General features: G+C 41.9%; 1 protein-coding gene across 7 annotated transcripts in view; it reads right to left on the bottom strand.

Annotated features, from left to right (window-relative positions):
* The window catches only part of TTC7A (tetratricopeptide repeat domain 7A), a 172,116-nt gene that overhangs the window by 39,396 nt on the left and 109,085 nt on the right, over positions 1-23,635 (bottom strand). For all 7 annotated transcript variants that reach the window (XM_039568241.1, XM_039568242.1, XM_039568243.1 and 4 more), the window contains 4 exons: positions 21,813-21,929; positions 17,973-18,070; positions 12,790-12,924; positions 1,707-1,909 (listed from right to left, as the gene is read on the bottom strand). In XM_039568241.1, coding sequence (XP_039424175.1) covers positions 1,707-1,909; positions 12,790-12,924; positions 17,973-18,070; positions 21,813-21,929 — 553 coding nt within the window. The remainder of the gene's footprint in view (positions 1-1,706; positions 1,910-12,789; positions 12,925-17,972; positions 18,071-21,812; positions 21,930-23,635) is intronic.

Below are 23,635 nucleotides of genomic sequence, written 5' to 3'. Positions count from 1 at the left end.
TTTTACCAGTCACTGAAGTGAGACAGACAGGCCTTCAGTTACAAGGGTCATTCCTCTTGCCCTTCTTGAAAATTCCTAGTGTGAGGGGAATAAGCATTCACAGACTCCTTAAAGCTTTCAGAAATACTTACCTACTAAGCATGTATGTGTTTTTTAAAGGTTACAACTTGGATAACCTAGGAAAGATTTTCTCAGGGATGGTAAAAAGTACATTTATATGTTACCCATTCCTAACAAAGCCTGGAGACACTAAGGCACAGTAAAGAAGGTATCGCAGAAGCTTTTAAGGTTTCTTCTTCAGCCTCCTTTTCAGAAACAGCTAAGCCATGTTGGGACGACATTTTCTGAAGTAAACAGGGTCAGAACATCTGCGATGTGCACCCTGGAAATTTTTATTCCAAGTTACTAAAGTTTCAGAAAATTGCAAGCAACTGAAATGTGAAGACACAGGATGTGGTTATGTCCATAAAATAAGACAAAAATGAGAGCTATTAGTATCATGTTGGCATCTAATTCGATGGCTTTTCTAGTATCAGCAACTTCTCTGAAATCATGACACAGAGCAAAGAACATCGTTCCATCTAGCTTGGTTTTTACTGAGTGAATTTGTAAAGGCTGTATTACAACAACAAAGTAATATTATTGCCCCATGGAAGCCTGACACGTGTACAGCAGTCTCATAACGTTCTCCTGACATGCACCAGCTATTCATTGCTATTTCTGTACTGAACATTTATTATTACCAAATATCTTGCTCTTTGCCTGTAGGTTCTACTATTTTCTCTCAATTATAACTTCACTTAACATTTGATCTCTAGTACACTGATACCCCTTCAGTTCTGGAGTTGCCAGCAAATCTCATCAGGACCAAATTTATGCCAGGAGATACAAATGTGCTAGCAAAGACACTAAGCAGTCACATGGACATAGAACTCCTGTACAAATTAAATTAGTCAAGACAAACTTCTAAAATCCCAGAGAGACCTGGTAAGGGCTACAGTTAACAAGACACACCATTGATGAAATATGATTAACTGTTGTGATTCCACAAGAGAAGTGGGTTTTGGTCTTCCACAAAGCTCTCTGTATAATTATTACTGTTATTAAGCTCTAGGCCCTGTGTCTGGAAAACAGTTTGTTTTGGGCTTGGTGCCACAGAAAAAGAATACTTGCTGGGTAGGAGTGTTACCAAAAAAAAACCCACAAATGTGGAGTCACTGGAACCCTACACAAGGCTGGAACTAAGCTGCAGCTTACGACAGTAACAGATGCATTTTATTGTAAACTCTCAGTTTATCTTGATTTGAGTAGACAAAAGAAATCAGCCCAAGGTTTACAAACCCCATATCTATCTATCTATCTATAGTTATTTAGTTCAGATCTTTCAAACATCAGTGTACTGCTTATTTAAAATGCATAGCAGTTAGTAGAAAAAGCAGCAAAGACAAAGCAGTGAACTGACTTCCAAAACTATCAGCCTTTGTCAACTAAAATATTTACTTTTGACACAAGTCCTAATTAGTCAAAAACATTCAATCCAGTCTTGAAATAGAGGTTCAAACGACCCAATTTATTCTTGGAACAGTCACTTGCTCTCAGGATTAGGAAGACAATGGCATCCAGAGCAAGCATGAGCCCTCTCCCCTCTTATTACAGTTAATCAGGAACATAAATACTATAATGGAGCTGAGCCCCTGCAAACTCACCAGGCTGTGCATAATTTCCACTCCAGCTGGATTCACTGTGAGCGCTTCATCATACAATTGCTTAGCCTCCTCCAAATTGCCTTTCATCTCTGCAAGCCTCCCACGCATGTACAGTACAGCATGAGATGTGGGGAAAAGACTAGCTGCCTCCTGGGTACAAAAGCCTGCTTCTTTGAGGTGCTGCTGTTCCAGGAAGAGTTCAGCTGAAGGAAAAACAAAACACCAAGCCATAAAAATAAAGCAAAAAACACCCTACCATTAGATGAAATGAAGCAGAGACCTTTCCTCATATTAATTATACATCATCAGCCTTAAGCATATTAAAACATGAGGCCATGATCCTGCACAATGCTTGGTACTATGGTTAGTGCTTCCTATCATGACTGGATTCACTGAATGTATCTTTGCCTAATGCTAAGGCATCTGTACGGATGTTCATGGACACTTTTGGGTGGTGTTCTGACAGAGGCCTTAAGGATTCCTCCACTGCTGAAATGAGCCCTAAGGAAGCAGGGCTGGTAGCTACTTGGAGTCATCACATACATTTCCAAAAATTCTGTGGGGGAAAAAGAACAGAAGAAGTCATCGTTGTCTACTGAGAACTTCAAAAATGTCAGAGTAATAGGATACATCTGAGCTGGACACTAGATAACTTACTTAAAAGAGTATTTTCCCGTTTAAAAAGATGATTGAGTGTTTTTCTCTGCTTATTTGGCAAGTTTGTGAGACAACTGTCTTCATTTTTCAGAAGACTGTTAAAATCAAAATACCTTTATAATATAGATTTATTTATATTGTGTATTCACCCATTTACATCCTCATACATTACAGAAAAACAAAATACACCTCTTGGAAGAGACTGCTCATTTACTTGCTTGAGCTATCAGCCACTATGTTAGTGGTTTTCTTAGAAAAAAATATGTAAGAGGCATACTTATGTGTTTGAATGTCAACTTGTTAATAAAATAATTTCTCATTATAAATTTCATAACATATCTTATGGTTGAACTTTAACATTTCTCAGGATTTGGACTAGATGATTGGGGTGTTGGACTGGATGATTGTTGTAGGCCCCTTCCAAAAGAAATAGTCTATTCTAATTCTAGATTTATTAAATTCATTCAAAAGGTCAAAAGTGATACTCAGTTTTCACTGCCACATGTAATTGAAAAGGGAAACTGTTTTTTTACATATATATATATATATATACACACACACATGTAAGCATGTATGTAGATAAAATAATTCTCTTACTTCATACAGCAGGCATTGCTCTTTGATCCATAATCTGGGTTCTACATGTTCTCACTGCAAAAACTTGTTTAGTGTCTTTTTTTTTTAAACTGATGTCATGCAGTAAGTATTGACAGTTCAAGAGTCCAATTCAAAACTACTAATTCAGACTCCAGATTTAGAAAAACTATTCTGAAATTAGACACAACCTTAAATGTCCTGACTTTTAAAGGCAGTGAATAGTCTCGGGAAGTCTCTCTCTGGGAAGGAGGAAATAAGAGTGAAAATTCCTCTTGAACAGCTTTGAAACTGCGATTTCAAAACACTGGGAGACCCAGACGACTGCGGGGACTTGGCACGGTGACGTGGAGCTTGCTAGAGGTGAGCAGGGAAGCATCTCAAAGGCAGTCCCCTGCCTGACCACGGGAAGGCTCCACCTTGGCCTGACATGAGACTGGGATCACAAATGGCATTCCTACTGGTACACTAAAAATGATTCTATAGTGAAGTGACAGCATGGCTGAACACCCTTCCACTTCTGAGGTGACCCTCCTAGAAGAAGGGTGAGACACTGTCAGAAAATGCTCTAGTATTTCTCAGCCACCCCTAGGTTGTGGTACAAGATAAATGTCATTCTCCAAGGCTGTCAACATGAGCAAAATATTAGTTCCTTCAGAAGAGTTATACTCTTTCAGAATGACTCACATACATTTCTTTCTGGTTAATCATAAAATCTCTGCATGCATCCCCTTCCCTTGGCTCCAAGAGGCTGCAGCTATCTATAAAAACAGAAAGCAAGGCCATGTACCTTGTCAAGCTGAATACGTGCACAGCCTTATGCAGAAATTTGTGGGAGGACAGTATTTTCCTTGCACTTCCAAGGAACAGAGCATTTTCCTGCCAAGTGCTGCATAGCAGCTGACGCCACGCATGTGGCATTAATGAGCCTGGGGATGTGCAAAGCGACAATTCACAGCCTCAAGATGAACACTCCATTCCCAAAGTTTGCACAAACTCAGCAGCACAAAAGAAGGGGTGAAATCCTGGCACTGCTTGAAGTCAGCAGAAGTTCTGGATACTGCCATACTAAAAGCTCTATTAGCAACTAAGAGCATCATGTGACTCGTTTCATTTCAGAACAGAACTGGGAACAAGTGGGTTTAGATATGAAATCACGCACAGCCGGTGTTTCAATGCATGCAAAATAGAGAGTCCTTATTCTTCCAACGGTGCCTGTAAATCTTCTTCAGTAATAACAATTATTTAGAGGAAGTGCAGCAACACAGAATCTAAATAAGATCTACAAATTGTATTTTATGGTATCGTAATGTAGCATATTAAAGTTCAGTCCATTTCTTTGCAGGCTCAATAGTCAATAAAAATGATTTAATGGTGTGGGAGGCCTAATTTGCATAGAAAAGAATGAGAGGGGTGCCTTTTGGTTACAAAAGGAAATGAGTGTTAAAATTTTTAGCTACCCAGCTAAAAATAGACATTAAAGGACATCGTTTAGGCCTGCATTAAAATGTGTTTTCTGTAAATTCATTTTTCACTTCTATTACACACTCATTTGATTTACAGATTAACAAGATATGCTTATGTAACAGGGAATAAAAACATAACTAGAGGCAGAAATCAAATGCAAGAAACACGGACCTATTAAATTTACCATGGTAAAACCCTCAGCAGTACTGAAAGTATTGAAACACCTGCTTTCATGTTACCTGGGTTAGCAGCTTCCTGACCATTGGATTAATCAGCCTATCTCCTTATATGACCTAATTATGCTGTAAACAACATCTAACCAAATTAGCAGCCTTTGCGAGGAAGTTCTGTTACAGAGACTTGGCATCCAGTTCCACTCCAAAGCAGAGCATACCTTCTCATGCTGACACAGGCATCTAATATCTGTAATTCTTATCTGTGAAAGGGTCAATGCTTCAGGGAAACCATTTATGAACCTCTAATGGACTAGATTGTTCTTGGTACTGACGTTCTTCGGAGCTTTGAATCTAAAACCAAGCTTCCTTGCTCTCTCTTGCTTAACGCCATCTCCATAAAAATTTAAATAAATTTACAGATTTACAGTCTGTTTTGAACTAAAAGGTCTCTGAATGCTGCTGAGCAGAGAGAGGACGATCCTGGGTGTACCACTCTTCTATTTGTCTCTCTCTCAAAATCCAAGAAACCGTGTGTGTGAATGACAACGTTTCAGCACTCTAACCTACAGGTAAGAGACCATCCACTGCATGGATGGGCAAAGACAGGTTCAGTCCTTCACTCTCTCCTTTCATTCAGTTATTGAAGCCTGCACTTCAGTGCCAGCACTGAGACCACGAGCAGCTATCCAGCTGACTTCAAGGTTCAGCCTAGCACGATTCATTCCTTTCGCAGATCCACTTCATGTCTCCTGTTTGTGTCCTCTTGCACTACTATCCAACCTATTCTGCTGTTCTTCCAGACACCTGTTGTCTTCTCTTGTGGCTATGGCCCCTTCTGCCTGGACTTGCAACTAGACTGATACACCCATTTTAATGCATCTGCACTGAGATTTTCACTAACTTCTAATATAAGCTCCTAGTTCTTTCAGCTGTTTCTGCTAGCATTTAAACTCATCTACAGTGAAGATCCTTAATCAAGTGAAAACTGGCAGAAGCGTATCATCTACTTGCTCTCCAAAGACCACTAACAAATGCACAGACCAAGAGCAATTGCCAGAACACTGACAAAGCTGGGTGTCCTACAGTCAGCCCCTTTATTTTGTCCAAGATAAAATTACTGCAGAGTCCCGTTAGGGAGTCCATCGGGGTGTAACAACAGTTTAATCCAGTTCCAGTCACGTCTGTATCACACTGCTGTCTGAGAAACACAACTGTTCAACATCACCTTGAACACTGACCCTATTCCCCAGTTCAAACCAGTGTCAAGAGTGATAGTGCTTGTCACTGCAGAAACAACTGTAATTCTAGCCTAAAGAAACCAAACAGATTTGAAATGTTTTTCTGCAACGTGAACAACCCAAGAGTTAAAATTTTGTTCCTTGTGAATCACATTTGGTGTTATCCAAGAGGCAGCACTTAACTCCCACAAAGTAGACTGCTCTCCATCACTTGGGTTGTGTGTGCCTGATGCATTTGAAGCACTCCACTCTTGTCCACCCTGAAAACGTTACTGCACAGTGACAAGGCCAGGGTAGCAGCCAAATGCCCAGCAGGATGGTACAGCGCAGAGCAGCTCTTCACACTTAAGAAGGTGAGACTATCTGTGAGGGTGTGTTGGAAGGTGATTTCTGTTCCACATCATCTGACTTCAGGAGCTATTAATGCTTGTTACTGCAGGAGCCCTTAGCCAGCTGGAAAGACCCACTCTGAGACAGCTCTGCCACCAGCAGTGACTACTAAGCTATTACTATGACAAAGGGTTCCCCCACTGCCTTTCCTTTCTGGCAGGTGAGGTTTAGTCATTGTTCCATGCTATGACACCACCCTGCATGCAGCAGCTTGACAATTCATGGCAGATTAGACAGAAGATTCCTCAAGGCATATCCTGACTACAGTAATTTCATTTGATGCAAACATTTGATACAGAAATGAAGTACAGAAACTGCTGTTTGTTCCCATACACCTGAGCTCAGCCACCTGCTCTGCTGAACGAGGCAACAGATTTACATCCTCTCTTTGCACGCAAACTGAAGTCCAGGGACTGGCTTTAAATTCCCAAGCTTCGGGTCTCACAGGGCCTGAAATGACCACCAAGCTTCTTTATTTACAAATGCAGCATTAGAGTGAAAGCTTCTGGAAGCAGCACAGAAGTGCCACAAGCTACCTTCTATACTAAATGGTGCAGTCAAAACATGACCACACAGCCCAGTCAAGCACAAATTCCTACTTTCCGTCTCTGGTATGAATAAATGTCCTGCCTCCTTCTTCACTACTGTGTACACTTTATCACTTATCCATACTTACTGAGCAGCTGAGGAAATGGTAGGTTTTGGTACCCTCAGTCATTCTCTGGCAGTGCAACAGACTTCTCTCCATCTCTTGGCAAATTTTCTACAGAATGCTTAACAAAAACCATTGGTAGCTGCTGCCTGTTTCCTTCTCAAGCGAATGTTCAAGACATGTGTGAATGTTTGCATGTCCCAGATTTTGAGAAATGGTATGTGCTCTTTGAAAACTCTCCAGGCCGAAGGATTACCAGTCCACAAAGTTTCACATCCACCTCCAGCAACAAGAAACATCCAGAAACCTCAGGAATGGAGGAGGCAATCCCAAATGCCCGGTACTGACATAAGGCTGTAAGAACCCTTTTGACTTTTTAAATTCACTGTTGAAAATAAAACAAACCAAACTGGAGAGTGTAGAACAAAACTTATTAATCCCTCTTGAGGATGATCAGATGAAGAGAAATAGGGAATTTCGTGATCTTTAATCTCTACCACAAGTCTAGAACAGAGCTTGGTAAATCAGGAAGCTCAGCAGAACCACTGCTGGCTTCTTAACTTCATTAATAATATTTCAAAGGGGACAAAACCAGCTCATGTTATCCTTTCTATCTCCAGCTGAAGTTTTCCTAATTCCCCCCTAGAAAGTAAATACTGCAGGGGAGCCATCTTTGCAATACACCTTTATTCTCCTCAGAAATGGAAGTGTAATAAAGGACTCTCTCCTGCTCCCTGTCACCAGGCTCCAGCATTTCACAGTGCTTTGTGTCACTGTAAAGAGACACAAAAATCAGCAGCTTTTATGGAGCTCAAGAACTCAAGCAGCGAATGGGGCAGTTCTAAACTTGAAATTCTAAGACTTGAAAGCACTTTAAAAAAGAAAAATATTAGAATTGGTTCAACAACCAGTGCTGCATTACAGGACAGTATCTGATCCAGCTATTCTGGCAATATCAATAAAGATGTCTCCCACACCGGATAAACACTTTTAGTATCAGTGCAGGGGCTTAGCACTGCTAAAAGCTTGGAGAAGGAAGAACACTGAAGTGCCCATGCGCAGGCTGTGCAAACACAAGCTGTGCTGGGTGAGCAGAGGGGCAGCAGGGAGGCCTGGCTGCACCCTTGGCTGCTGCCAGGATCTGGCTCTGTGGCCGCGGAGCAGCGTGTTGGAGTCCTCAGCCCACTGGCCCTGAGGACACTTTCTTGTGGAACAAAGCCCATCCCCTCTAACACAGCTTTTTCCCAGGAACTGGCCCATATGGAATAAAATAAATAAATCACAAGTGTTTTGCAAAGGGGAAAAAAAAAGTTCCTGCTGTACATAACTCGGGGGAGCAGATGTTTTTCCATTAGCTCACTGTTCTCTGCTGCACTGGCTCTCTTTGCATTTCTTGTTTGTAGAATGTTCAGGATAATCTATTTTTCCTAGGTTAAACTTTAGCATGTTAATGAGACAGCAGGTAGCCCACTCCAGTCCCACTGTGAGTACACAGAATAGTATCCTAGTCATTTTTTCTAAATGCTCCTTTAAGTTAGCCTTAGGGTCTACCTGGTGAGGTTCACAGGCTGAGCTTAGCAGGCATTTAGCCAAACTTAGATCAAATTACCAGACCTACTTTGCTGTGAGTGGCCATATTTGGTAAAGTATTGGGTTAGTCAAGAAGCTAAATTGTCGGATATAAACTACTAGTAAAGACAAACAAAGTGGACCTTGTAGTTAAAAGTAAGGCTTAAAATAATACAGTAACAGAAGCTAGAATATTAGAACTCTTATTAAAACTGGCTTGTAGCATTCTAAAATACTCTGTATAAATAGAGCATACAGTTATTACTGCCTGGAAATATAATCACAGGTAGTTCAGATAAGAAATCATGCCAGTTACCCAAAGAGCTTAGAACTATTAACACTATCTCTTTCCAATACTGACATGCTTTGCTCTCTGGGTCAAAAGTGATCTTATAAAAATGTCGAATGAAGGTAAATTTTGGTCATAAATTTCAACGATTTCAAGTATATATTTTCCTTAGCCAAACAGCATGACTCTACTTTCTAAACAAAAAGGAGGAGTACTGGCATGACTTTTAGAAATATTAACACTAGTAATCTCTAGGATTCCCCTTGCAGCTCTTCCTGCAGGAAGAGGGAGGAGTTAACAAGCTTTACGAGTGCCACCAAAGTTCCTTGCCACTTCTCAAACTTGAATTCAAGCTCTCGGCGATGAAAAGCAGAACAAAGAGAAACTAAGCATATTGATTGCATAATGACCACCTCTCCTGGAGCTGCACCACCACAGCATGTACACTGTAGCACAGTTCCTAAGCACTCCCTGAAATGAGCCGTTTCTCAGACATGGGGCCAAGAAAAATGTTTAGGCTCATAAATGTTGAAGTGTTCCAAGATGACTCTTCTTAAGCAGCCATTACATTGTTAAAAGGGACCAGACAAGCTGTGTTAACAACCTTTGCTGCAGAACACTTAGAAATAGAATACGCCTGTTAGTGTTCCAAGCATGCCTGCTGCAGGGGAGCTCTCTAGTCTTTGAGGACAGCCCCACTACTCTTCCAAAGCTGTGACTACCTGTGCAGAAAACAGGAAGATGTGGAAGCCCACTAAGGAAATGTGTCAAGTTCCCTGCTGCAGATGACTGTACTCCCAGGTGGCCCTGTAAGAGATGGCTAGACATGAGATTAACGATGAGAATCCACCATTGTATTTTGATGCTTGAAAGAGACAGTGACTCTTTCTAGAGACCACAGACCCATCAAGCAGCTCTTTGTTTACAGGAGGCTACTAAAATTTAGCTTGCCAAAGATCACTAGGCATTGCTGCAGGGAAAGACAAGGTACAGCATCTGTTACAGTGCAACGCATTTGGATTTAGCAGCTGCACATCCAAAGGTGGTGCTTTATTGTCTTCCCTACAAAACTATGCTGGTCACAAACCCAGAAAAGTTATAGATAAAACCACTAAGTATATGCCCTCTTATGGGCGAAGTAAGTATCTTTATCACAGCACAAAAGGGATTAACTATTGGCACAGGGTTCACAGCCTTCCCTTCAGCCACTGTTAAGGGAACGCACATATTCTCATGAGCTAATTGTGAAACCCATAGAGAACAAGGGGTCTCCAGCTTGGAGGGACTGAGGACACTTCCATACAAGGCAGGAACTCCTACTGCAGCTGCAGGATGATCCAGTAAGGATTCCCCCATGTAAGCATCACTGGATAGCTACCATCCCCTAACAGTCCCTTCTGCAAGTGTATGTGCTGGCTTTGTGGCCTGGCCTGGCTGCTGGAGGGCTGTAAGAGCAGCCCTGCATAGCTGTGGGATAGCTGGTTTTGTGTGCCTCTTCCCAGTCTTAGTGCACAAAGTTCTAACTGCACCAGTGGGTTGGTACCATTGGTTTTCATGCCCTGGGATATGAGGAGGCATGGGAACTGTAATGGCTCTAATGGAACCCAGACACAACTGCAACCTGGCAATCTCAACCCATACCCGGGCACAGAGACACAGCCAGCTGCGTCCTGGGAGTGTCTGAGAAGGACGGATGCTTTGTTATAAATCTACTGCAGTATAAGGTTAGGAAGTTGCAGTAATTTTATCTAAGGATTTATGAGTCATGCTAAAAAGGTCCAAGTGTTAATGACAGCAAAAACAACAACACACAAGTCACTTCCCAAAGGCAGCTTAACATTTTTTCCCTTTGGAGATAGGACATTGAGGTATGAAAAAGTTAGGCGACTTGCTTGGAGTCACAAGATGAGTCATTGATTGAAAAAGGACAAGTCCAAGCTAAACCTGATAAAAATCTACAGCATACTGATGCAGACCTTTCATGAATATCAAGTGACTCCATATGCAGGCATCAGAATGTTACACTAATTGCCTGTTGCTTTCCACAGCCATTAATCTTGGGGTGAGCTGTAATGCAAAACCACCTGACTACCTCAACTTTCTCTAACCATACATTTCTGTTTAATTTGTTGTCTATGAAATATCTCTAGTTTGGAAGTTACTAACTTCTTAAAAGTATATTTGTTCCTCCTTTCCCCTCCTTTCAGACGGGAAAGATCCTAGTAGCGAAAGTCAGTGATACCCTTTGGATTATTCCATTCACTAAGACCAGCAAAAGGTCGACCCACTTCCAAGAAGCCCTCTAGTTATTCAGGCACTGTGCCCTTCTCCATAGAGAGCAAAGACTACCCCAAAACACCTGCATCTCTCTTCATCCCTCAGGATACCAGAATGCAGCAGCTTCCACACTACTGTGAGAAGAGAACGGCCAGTACCTCAGCAGGAGCTCATTAAGCTGCATCCGTAACAATAACTGACTTCAGTAATGAAATTACAAAGCAGTCACAGTACATGTTTTCAAAATATCAATCCTGACTCAAGTCCAGCTAAAAGTAAGCATGAAGCAAAACAAAGGCTTAAAAAGTGATAAGACAGAAAAGTTACACCTAATAAAAATAAATTATAAAAGAATTAATTAACACCTTTCAGAAAGGTGCTCTATTCACACTGAAAAGCAATCATAGCAATTCACAGCAAGCACTAAGTCTTTATTGCTTTTGTCTTTTCAGACAGCAGCAAAAACATAAACTGCCTAGAGCTATCTGCAGGATGATGGACAACAGACACCTGACTTCTCATCATAATAAAACTCCGTTTATTTTGCTCCCCATCAGCCTTCTCTGCAGCCTTAAATCAGGACTATAACCTGAATAAAGCAAAATCTTGCTGGTGATTTTGAAGTCCACAGCACATTACTGAAATTTACATCCACACAAGTCATTAAGGTGAACACGTGATTAACTTAAAGGATGATGCATTCCATAAGGTGACTTCTTTCGTTAATATTAATCAAACTGTAGCAAAACCAATGTAATTTATTTTGTTCTAGAACTAAAGTCTAATAGATAGGAAATTACCCACAAAAACAGCTATGACAATCTTTGCTGAGAAGTAGGGTGAGACTGCCAGGTCCTATGTGAGAACTGTCAATTGCACAGATTAGCGAAATGAGAATTTGAAAGGTTCTCCTGCATGAAGAATAGAAAACTATCAGCAGCTTTCCAGGGGGTTCTGCTTTTATTTCTTCATTGTAAATGGTGAAACATCTAATAAGCAATCACAGCACTCAAAGGTAATTTCAAGGGCACAACTGCGGGCCCAGTTATGGAAGAAAAACTGCTTCTCCTAAAAACAAAATTACAGTGTTGGAACTCTATCAGTTCTGAAACGCTGGAATGCAAATGGCATAATGTGCTGGGCAACTCTGTTCCTCACCAAATGTCCTACATAAAACCCCTCCATGGGTTTGGAGATTGCTTGTGGGTAGAGTCTCTCCTCACTTTTCTTTTCCCCTTATGTGCTCTGTTGTAGCATCTCTGCATCAGTGTCTCAAACTGATACTCAACCTACAAGACCTTGGGAGGTTCAGTCAAGGATAGAGTGCAGAACTTGCTCTTTCTAATAATTTTCACTTAAATCTCAGCAAAGACTGGAAAGCTCTCAGTCTAAATTACAGTTAAGACATGGTTTGCTCAGTTGTATCACAGGGAAGCGTGCAGGAAAAGGAGAATGGAAATAATTGTCCTCATGAACTACCGTTTGTTAGTCAAGAACTACCTACCCTCTTTTTCAAAAAGCATATTACAGTGATTACTAAAGTTTTTTGTGTGTTTTGGAAAAACAAAGGTGAGCTGAAAAATCACACTACTACAATATTTTTTTGGGTCAAAATCAAATAAGTGATGTTTCAAAAACCATCTGGGATAGACAGGCAGATTTTCTGCTGGAATAGAGTGATTTTCAACTAATGACTTCAAATACTCTGTTAATACTTACATTATTTGGTTCACCACTGGAGGGAAATAGGAACTCCAAGTGGCCCAGGACTTACCAGCTTGTAGCCAAATTTGTTCAAGAGTTGTCCACAGCTTCACAGGTCCCTGCTTCATTGTGCTGCTTTGCATAGTTACTTCAGACATGGCCTGTTCCAGTCTTGATGCAGCAAGGGAAGAGGCTCGTTGTGATCCTACGAACCAAACAAACAGTAATGTGTTTTATACTTATTTATGATATTTCTTTGACTCAATGAGGCAGTGGGTCTGATCCTCCACTCACTGCATTGGTTTTATGTAATAAGAACTCTGCTGAATTTTCACATGACAAACTGGAGAACTGTGTTGTATAAAAGGTTAATTACTGAAAAAAACCCCCCACTAAATTATCCAAGGGCTGCAGCTCAAACAAGCAAATTAAGAGACAGACAGTAATTTTATAAAGGTCTGCTTAGCATTCATCAAGGAAGCAACCATATTTTGCTCATTTGGGAAGCAGAAGTCTAGCATCAAATATTTTCCACAAAACCCCATTTTATAAGTGCAGACACCATACAATTACAACATGTGCCCCAGTAAGGTAAAAAATTCATACAGCATTACAAGGTAGCTTAGCCCCATTCAGATAGCAGACACATTTCAAGTGACATCAATATTGTTCTACTGATTTAGAGGCAGCGTGGTTTTTCATTTAACCTTGGGGAGCAGAGAGTTCAGAGCTTTGACTATATTAACCTTTAGTATGCACTGTAACATTTACGCAAGAATGAAGTATTTGGCGCCCACATCTCTGGGACAAAACATCACATCAAAAGCTTATCCCAGGAGGGCTGCATGGGCACTGACCACGTTCTCCAGTACAGCAAGTGGGATTATACTGGTGAGCTGACCCCCCAGAGGGGTATCAAGATGGTGGTAACAAAATAAGAAGCTACAAAATGAGATTTCAGAGTTGGCTTTGTAAAGCTTTGAGAAATAAATATTTTAATATACATAGGTTTTAATGTGATTTTATGGTTGATAAGTTCCTTCTTCTCTGGAGAGCTGCTGTGACTGAAGCACTTGTGTTGATTAGCATTACACTTGAATCTATCCTTACAGGCTGACCTCACAAACCACAAGACCCTGGAGTTAAATCCTGCTTTTTCTCTCCCACTGCCACAGGGCATATGCACTTAATGGCCTCTCTGAGAGGGACAGCATGCTTTTCCAGCTGGAGTGTGCTGAAGAGAGGGCTGCCAAACCACGCCTCCTCACCAGCAGACTGACACATCACCCTGTGGTCCCCAGCCACGGTCTGCCAGCCATCTCCGCTCCGGATACTGAGCAGGGATCCTGCCTCCCGCCAGGCATGAGGGGAGAGACATTTCTGCCTCACCCTCCTGTGCCAAGACACCTGTGCTTCATGAGGCAAGACATGGCTGCAGCTTCTGCTTAACCCGAGGTGAGCATGTCATGGCTTGGGAGAGACCACAAGTGCAACTCCAAGCCCAGAACTGCTATGGGAAATATTTGTCCTATTATCTCATCGCTAACTAATGTCATTCATTTCAAGCAGGAGAACTTCAAAACAGCCCTGCAGCAGGCGCCTCCCACGGCTCCCTTGGAAAATGCAAATGTATTCTTCCCAGATGCATTTCTTAAATTCCTACATCTTTTCAAAGACATTCCTGATCTAATGTTCCAAGAGATGACAGTGCAGTAACGGAGCAATTACGGCTTTAACGGTATGGGTAAAAGCCATTCAGCTTTGCAGGGAGACTTTATTGTATTTAACAGTTTATTTAACTGATCCACCTTCAGACTGTTTCACTGCACGAGATTTCTCCCCGTGCCTTGCCCACTCACACTCCTCTCTCCCCCACGCCTATCTCCACCTGTGAGAAATTTCACTGAAACTCCCAGAAATTCAAGTCAGACTAGAGCTGTTTGACACAGGGAAAACTACCAAGCATTTATCCCCAGCCATCCAAAACACAGGCAGCTTCTCTGCAGTGCAGAGACAAGAAAATGGACACATGAACAGCTAGTGATGTTATTAGCAGAGCTTTGAAGTTAGGGCAGATTTCTTGCCTTCTAGATTGGCAAACTTGGAAAAAATTACACATGCTTTGTGGATTGTGCAGTCAGCCTAACCAGATTCTCATATCAGCATGCTTTTAAAGCAACTTTCAGTACCACATTTTTCTGCCAAGACTGCCCTCTCCCAAAGAGGCTTCGTGGAGCTGTGTTTCTTGCAAGCACCCAAATGTAATGCTGGGCTGTTTGCACTGGGTGGGCAGAGGGGCTGGTGTCTTATTCACATCCTCACAGAGCTCACCAAATCCTCTTTTCCTTGCAAGAAAACTACATCACTGTAAGGTCCCTTTGTGCATTTTCGAGAGGTTTACACACAGCCTAAGTAGATCCAGTTAGAATCTACTGAAGTATCCTTCCCTCACAAAGCAGACTTCACAGGAATATAACAGCATAATTGCTCTCAAAGAAACCCAAGTTAGCTGCTCCTCTTCTTCTCTTCATTAGCCCAGCAGTTGCCAACAGGGGAATTTCAGACTGAGACTGATCCTGCCCAGTGTAGCGGGCATCTGCACAGCCAGACAAATGAGACCCCAATTACTTAGCGATTTACAGTGGAGGCTCTTTGCATTTAACAGCCCTTGCCATTCCAGTCCTTTGCTGTTTACTTTCTTTCCCTTTTTCCAGCCTACAAGAGGAAGCAAAATACTTTAGGCAGAGACCACGCATCCCTGCTGGGTCTCAGACACAGATACACTCCTTGCTCTAGACACGTATATGCCAGATGATCAGGCTCCCTCCAAACCAGCCCATGCTCCACATTTGCCACCGCTGCTCTCTCCCATCTCTGCTGGGATGCTCACAGCAGTTCTCCTTAAAGCCTGCCTGACCAAATAAACTCTGTAAGAGAAGGTTTTTGCCAGCCTGGCCCTTCTGGACTGAAAGGGGCTCAGCCACATCTCTGAATGTCAGGCAAGCAATACGGTGCCCCTGGGGTTGGGCTGATGGCTACTAGAGCCACAAAGGAGTTTAGCGCTAACACAGTGTATCCTGAGAGAGGAGGTCAGCATGTGTCGTGCTGGCAGGACTCTGACCTCAGGGTGGTGGTGGGAGATGGAAAAACTTAAAGCAACATTACCAAAAAAAAGTATCTGTAAGTCTCATTATAAGAGATCTCTTCCTAAAGAAACGTGCTAAAAAAACCTCCCCACAAAACCTGTCTCTCAGAGCTTTAATGTCATGCCTCAAAATACATGCAAATGTTGGCATAAGAAGGTATCACATCAATTTGTTATTTTAGTGCAGTCTCTTTCTCTATTTAACAGCTCCACTAGACAGAACATAAACTTCACATTTTACAATAAAGCCCTCCACACAATTTTGGAAGTAACTCATAAAAATAACAAACTGATTTTGTTGTGATGAGCTCTGCACATAAGCCATACAAAACCTATCTAATTAATTTTAAAGCACTGTTCTAGGGTGGTTTAAGACCAAAAAGTCCAAGTTTAATATTTTGCATTTATGAGAAAACTGCTATCAAAATAAAAGTGTAGCTCAGTAGATTTACTAGGCTTATAAGAAACACAGAATTCCCAAGCCTAAATCACTTCAGGCAAAAGCACTGCAAGATAAGACTACATCAGAGAAAGAATGAAACAGCAAGGCAGCTGTCTGATATCAGTGAATTTAGTTAGGAGCACTGCTTCAGTTAGCAGAAGATTAAGAAAATAAAGAGGAATTAATCTTTCTGGCAACAAACCTAAAATTCTGGCACAGCAAATAATCTTATTGTGGTCTAGCTGAGGGAGAGGCCAGTGTCAAACCTGGCCACAGTAACCCCCACCCTTCAGTGATGAGCCCAGAGATGACAGAGCGCCTGCGCGTTACAGCGATGCTGCTGCATGCTCCCAGGGGATTTCTCAGCAGACAGCAGTGCCTGTTCCACAGCCATGCAGAAATAGCAGACCTCCTCCCTCCTTCAAAGCAGGCAGCCACAGCCCCAGCTCTGGGGAAGCACAAGGGCAAGAGGGGCTGGAGCTGTAGCCTGCAATCTCACCCATTACCGTCTTCAAAGAGGGTCCCAACAGGGACAGCAGACCCAGCTGCCTCCCTTCTGCAGATGGAGAACAGCAGCAGCCAGAGCCTGCAGAGAAGGGAGCCACAGACCCCTGCTGCAAGCAGCCAGTGCCAGCCCCACACTAAGGTGGGTGGTGTAATTGCAGTACGAGCTCCATTCTTACATCCATTGTGGGGGCAACCATGTTAGCATGGAAACCTGGATTCTCAAAGTGGAGGAGGAATATATTTCTTGGCTAAAACCAAACTGCATTCAGTGCAAATCACTTCAGATGCATGAAAAGCTGGTTCAAAGCTTGTACTTTACAATAACTTGCCCTTCTTGGCAGACAGCACCATGGCATACAGAACAATTAAGACTCAGACAAACGCTAATTCCTTGGAGACCCATGAGATTTATGTGTTAGATTTTTTCTTGCCCAGTTTCCGAGTCTGAAGTTCACTTGCTTTTCAAGTGTTTCTTCTACATCCACAAGGATAGACATTTGATTCCCTAAAAAACCCTCCAAGTTAAAAGGCAAGTTTCTCACATCATCATCTTGTTCTGAGCTAGGGTTTTAAAGGAAGTACCAAATATCAGGAGACTTACGATGAAAATCACAAGTCAGCAGCGCTCTCTGAAAGCTTCCTTTCCCCCTTTACTGCCAAGATCAGCTTTGATGTCTCAGTTATTTCCATCTGGCTGTATCTGTGACTGTGAATATGTATTTACCATATAATAAAGCATCACAAGGTTTATGCACAAATCCCAAAGCAAATCACCATCTAATAGGAATTGACACTCTCACTCAGCTTTCCAAAACCAACAACAGCAGCTGGCTTGATCAGGACATCTAAAAAGGATTAAACAGGGAGAGACAGGGTGAGGGACGGAAGCAATAAAAAAACCAAACCAAAACAAAAAAACCGAAAAAACAAACCAGAATTATACATCTCAGAGAGCTTTGTAAAAGCAAGCAGAAAGTCCTCACTGTGTTTTGCATGGGGAAGCCAAGGTACACGCAAACCACAGTGCCACATTCTGCAGCAGAGCTGGCCAGGGAGGCAGACCAGCAGCCCAGCAACACAGATGTGTGCAGGCCCACCACCTTCTCCGAAGAAAATGGAACATTCATCTCTCACAAAAGCACAAATCTTGTTTCCTTACCAGAATCGGTATCATGAGCATCTGGGAGAGTGAGATGCAGTCCATTATGCTTTTTGATCACTGGTGTTTCAGTCACACTACTTCCTTTCTCAGAGCCACTGTAAAGAAATGAAATTGTGTCACCTGCACATCTGTCAGTGGAGAAACGTTCTCCTCAAAGCAGGCAATAGTTGAGCTGCCATGGTAAGTGAAAAATCAAGGTTTCCAGTTGTGAGAAATCAGCTTATTGAATATATTAATCCCCACCCCACTGCCAATGGACAGGAAGCTCAGAGACTGCCCAGCAGGGGCTCCAGGGCACACACTCGTATTTAGTTTACTTGGCTATAGGGAGTCTTTGCAAACCACTGGACAGGAAGCATGTTGGCAGCTAGAAGTCAGACCAGAGGAGGCCCACTAGCAGACCCACACCCAGCAATAACCACCATCTCTTGGGCTTGTCTGCAGAATAACTTGTTCACAGGTCTACTCTGCTGATCCTTTTGAAACAGACCAATTACCACCTTCCACCTGGGTGCTAATTTCTTCATTCTTTCATTTCAAAGGGCTTATTTTCTCCCCTTCCACCTTTGTTCTGTTCAAAAAAGAGGAGCAAGATAAAAGCTACCACATAGCACTGCTTTATGAAACAGGGAGCCTCTAGTCTGTTCTTGTACTAGACTTCTGTCCTCACAGGAAAGGCCTTACAAAGAGAAATTCACCAAAAAAAATCATGTGCCTAACAAAAAATCACTTAACACAGATCTCCTGAGCCTTCCTGTCACCACATAGTTTGCCATCCCCCAAGGATCAGTGGTGATGATATCTCCTCTCATCATCCATTAAGGGACAAAATACCAAAAGGAAAAGTGACTGCCTTGGCTACTTTTTCTGGCACACTTCCAAGCCTGCAGCTCGGCCTTTGGACAATATTCCTTCCAGGAAGCAAGCTGTCAGAGAGACATGATTGCTGTGGATGCCCCCATCTTTCAGTCTGATGAGTCCTTTGGTAGGGATTGCACAGAATTCCCTTGAATCTGCATTAATCTAGCAGAAGAATTAGCTTGGGACTGCTATTTGGTTTTAAACACAATTATTCCGTTATCACAGAGAACAACAGCAAAAGATAAACCAAGTCTTGTCCTTCCCAGCTAATAACCTAAGACTGAAAGCCACTTACTGCCATTCATCATAACAGCAGTCATATTTAGAACAGCTAAATAACCTTCTACTTGGGCTTGGGGATCAAACATAACATTTCTGTCAATGCACTCTGAATTCTTGGGCACTGGACTGCACCAGTCTGTCCTAGAATGGGCCTCCCTTGTCTTCCATACTGGTTTCCACACTGAAAACTCATTTGAGACCGTCAGAAGGGAAAATTAAATTATCTGTCCTATGCCTCAGCCTTGCCTAGACAGGACTGACCCAAATACAAGTGCCCTGGCCGGGAGCTGCTGGTGGAACTGTAGGGGCAGCTCAGTCTTACTCCTGTGTATGCAGGAATAAGGCAGCTGCACTTTGAAATATTACTGCCATGAGGCAAGTGCTGCCTTAATGCAGCAGCCACCACCATGGAGTCACTGTTCAGGCACATGCTGAAACACTGGCTAATACACCGCACTCCTACTCTAAGGACAGGTGAAGAGACTGGAAAATCCCAGGCTGAAAATCCTGTGTAATGCATTGTGCAAAACAGCCTCTCCCAATGGCTTTGTTATCCCAGAGAAGGGCTGAAAATTAACTACCCCTTAAAAGCTGCAGTACAAAGCCCTCAGCCAAGAAAGCTTTTCCATGCACCACGGATGGGATAGTAGCCAGATGATTTGCTTTCTGCATACAGCACTGGAAAGGCTGACAGCAGGACATCTACTGCCCATGTTTTTGAAAGGTGGTTGAGACAGCGGACAAAACAGTGACAAAAATGTTGAGCGGAACACTTGATTGTGAGACTGCAGAGGCACCAGTTTGTCAGAGAGAAGACAGGAGGAGAGTTGAACAGGGCATATGAATAGCTGCTGGGGATAAAATATTGGGCCCTGCAAGACTTTTTGGTCTGTCAGAGTCACAGTAAGATTCCAAAGCCAGGAAAAAGGCCAGACAAATGCAAATAAAGTGTCATTTAATTGTGTAGGCAATTATCTACTGATTGAACTAGTAAAGAGTATTGGGTGCACCAGCTCTCAACTTTGTGTAAATACAACCTTCTCTTTTGCAAGAGGCCCTAAAAATGTTTTTGTGCAAGTCTCACTGATAAGAATTCCCCTTAAGTTCCTTTGCAAGCCCTACCCAGAATACTTTACATATTTGTTAGCTGACACTGCTGCAATTTGCTTAATACAAGGTGCTTCCTGGGTCACTGAATCCAGTCTAAAACTGCAGGTATCAAGCTGATTCTTGTTACCTTTCAAGTAGTATTTCCCAATAAAAAATACTTTATGATGTATTTTTTGAGGAAAAAAAAGTCCCCACTGGGAATAGCAGGGAATACACATTAGAGTTCCTAAAAGCAAAAGCAAAGCAATTTGTTTTGTTTAGGCTTCTATGGCTAAAGCTTATCAAAAGCCTCTAAAGCTATTACATCTTGGGTTTTTAAGTGTAAGAGCCAAAGCACAGCTTGGGATCCAAATGCAGTCCAAATGGCTGAACTAGTTATTTGTCTGTTTTCCAATGTACTCTCTACAGTCTCAGGCTTGCAGCCCCCCCTTGCAAGAGAAAATCTTCCTCAGTCATAATTGTTCAGTGTGGATTTGATCAGCTTCAAGAGGACTACTCATGGGTATAAAGATTATTCATGTGAGAGGTACATGATTGAATTCTTAGCTAAAGATGCTAAGGCCTAAGGAAATCAATGATTCAAGTCTGTAAGAGACCATTGCTGCTATGCAAATATCTTGATTTTTGTGTTTGGTTTGCTGCTCATTAGCTAAACCAACAAGAATTACTAATAATCCCTCAAGGACTACTTGTACACAGGCATTCACCATTCTGTACATATACTTCTGGTGTTTATAAAGCTTATGCAAATGCATACAGAAACTGGGGAACAACTCAAGCTACATCTCCCTGCTGTCTTGACTGTTGCCATCAAGCATGTTGTCCTTCCCATCAAACACAAGCCCTATGGACATTATGGGTGCAGGATCTTGGTACAACATTCCCAAAACATTGTACACTGGCACCTTGACTGAGGCAATATCCAAAGGTGTGGGAAGGAAGAAAACCCAACTCAGTGTCTTCCACACTTTCTAAACTTTACCTTTCAGCGGGGCAGCAGATGAAAGGGAGGAAGCAGAGAATGCAGCATTGTTTGGATGCAGATTTACTAGGACAAGGGAAGGGAGAAAGATGCTACATCCTTCCCTTCTTTCCTTGCCCAGTTAGCACCAGGCTGTGCAACCAGCGTGCAACTGCATCTTATGAGTTTGGCAGTGTGCCTTTCCTTGGCTTACTCAGTTACTCAGTGTCACCCCCACACATTCCTGGGTGGTGCCAACTACTGCAGTCTGTGAACAATAGCTGATGAAAGCTCAGTGCTATTGGGGAAAAAGAAAATCTGCCCTCCATTCTGGACATCCAAATATGGATAGAGATGTTTAGACATTTGGATCAGAAACTCGTGGTTCAAACTGCTTCTTCAATATTAAAATACTGAGGTTTTGGTTTTGTTGCTTTTTATTTTTTTAAAAATAATGGCTATTAAAATCTTGCTTTTTTTTTTAATCACTGCCAGAAACATTATCTTTTAAACAGTACTGTTTATCACCATTTTTGAAAAATAACTCAAGTGCCTAGAAAACTTAAAAAGATAACCACATTGCAAATAACAAATCTGAACTTGCTACAGTGGAGGAAGCCTACCTGTGCTGTAAAACATTGTATACCATCTGCCACATCCTCAACATATGTCTGCATGTCACCAGAGCTTCTTCAGGTCCTTTATGTATCCATTCCAGTTTTACTTTGGTGAAGAGTAAGCTGCAAGATGAAAAAGAGTAACTCCGGTTTTACTGGCATCTCATAAAAGTAGAGAATCAGTATCACTCCAGAGAGATCCTGGCAGGCAGCATTTTTACTTGCTTTGTACGTGCAGCAATAAAAGAAAACGGCGTAGCACAAAACATTTCATTTGGCTCAACTTTGATTCCCCACAAGGAGATGAGAGGATTAACAATATTCCTCAGCTGCAGTCAAATTTGCGTCACAAAGCTGGCAGGACAGTGTTAAAAGCAAAGCATTGCAAAGCTAACAAGGTGAAACATACACTGAATCTCATTTATTTTGGACAGTATTAAAAACAGGAGAAAAAGGAATTGCCATAATACATATGCCCAGGCTGTTTTCTTAGTCTGGCATCTTCTTATAGCACTTGCTTATATAATAAATTTCAGACAAAAACCCCAGCACACTTAACATACACAGATAATTATGTAATGCCTCACAGGAAGGAAATGCTTTTGCTTAACCCCAGCTGGCAATCATCTCATGGCCCTAGGCAAGACAGCTGATAGCCTTGTACATTCTTGTTCTAGGTAGTATAACTGCTGCTACTATTCTTATACCTAGAGAAGACGTACTTGCATAGACCACTGGAATTCAGCAGAATTGGGTCATGCAGAGGTTAGAAGGCAGATTTGGCAATGACACAACCTACCACTTGTTGCCAGCATGGCTTTTAACACCATCCTTCACTACACCCATTTTATTTTAATTGTGAATATGATTTAATTTATTTCTTTTATATTAATGCAAACTTACTTCTCTGGTTTAACTGTTTTGATAAAGTCCAGTATCAACACAATTTTAATTCACTTGATATGGCTAGCAATTAATCCACTAGAAGCACATATGTGTACATACATGCATACAACAACAGCTGAATGTCAAAAATCCTAAAAACGGTTTTGTGAATGTGACCTGCCGGCTCCTTAGGAATCCAAACTACTTCAGAAAGAGACAAGAACAACTGCATATACGATGTTAGAAAAGAATTTGCAGCTGAGTAGGAAATCCTTCACTTGGAATAATTAGAAATCTATTGCCAAGACTGTGTGGTGCATATCTACAGGAATGTGCTAAAATGGCAGTTCCATTCCAGCTAACAAACATTAGGGTGGACATCTGTGTTTTGGGTTTCTTGGTTGGTTGGCTGGTTGGTTTTTTCTTTTGGGGGTGGGGACAGTAGTGAGCAAAATGTAGCCCAACTGTATCAACTGCTGTAGGGAATTCTGCTCATGGCTGCTGCAATTTGACCTCGTAGAACAAGCAGTCAAATTCCTCAGGTACAAACTTTGACTAGGAAAGGAAGATCAAGATTCATAATCAAGGGAGTTTGTCTCTGCCCTTTACTATTTTACATCCCTACTCTGTATCTTTGATTTTCTTGTTACTGATGTGAACAAAACAAATACTAATAAAAACATCATCTGCTCTTAGAAATACCGACCCCATAACTGAGAGGAAATGCCTTTATGATTCAAGTATTTGAGGCTAATACACAGACTGATCAAAATTTTGCTGGGACAAAGATGTAACACTGGATGCACTGTTAAAAAAATGTGTCTGAATTCAGAGGAGTGGTTAGCAATGGAACTGGCCAGTGATGCCTGCTGCTCTGTATCCCCAGTGAACTGGGCTCATAAGAACAAAGCTTGTTTCAATAGATCAGAATACGGAATCAATCA

Source organism: Corvus cornix, chromosome 3 (assembly GCF_000738735.6).
Source record: "Corvus cornix cornix isolate S_Up_H32 chromosome 3, ASM73873v5, whole genome shotgun sequence".
NCBI classification, from domain to species: Eukaryota; Metazoa; Chordata; class Aves; order Passeriformes; family Corvidae; genus Corvus; species Corvus cornix.
This window is presented reverse-complemented; position numbering and strand designations above follow the sequence as displayed.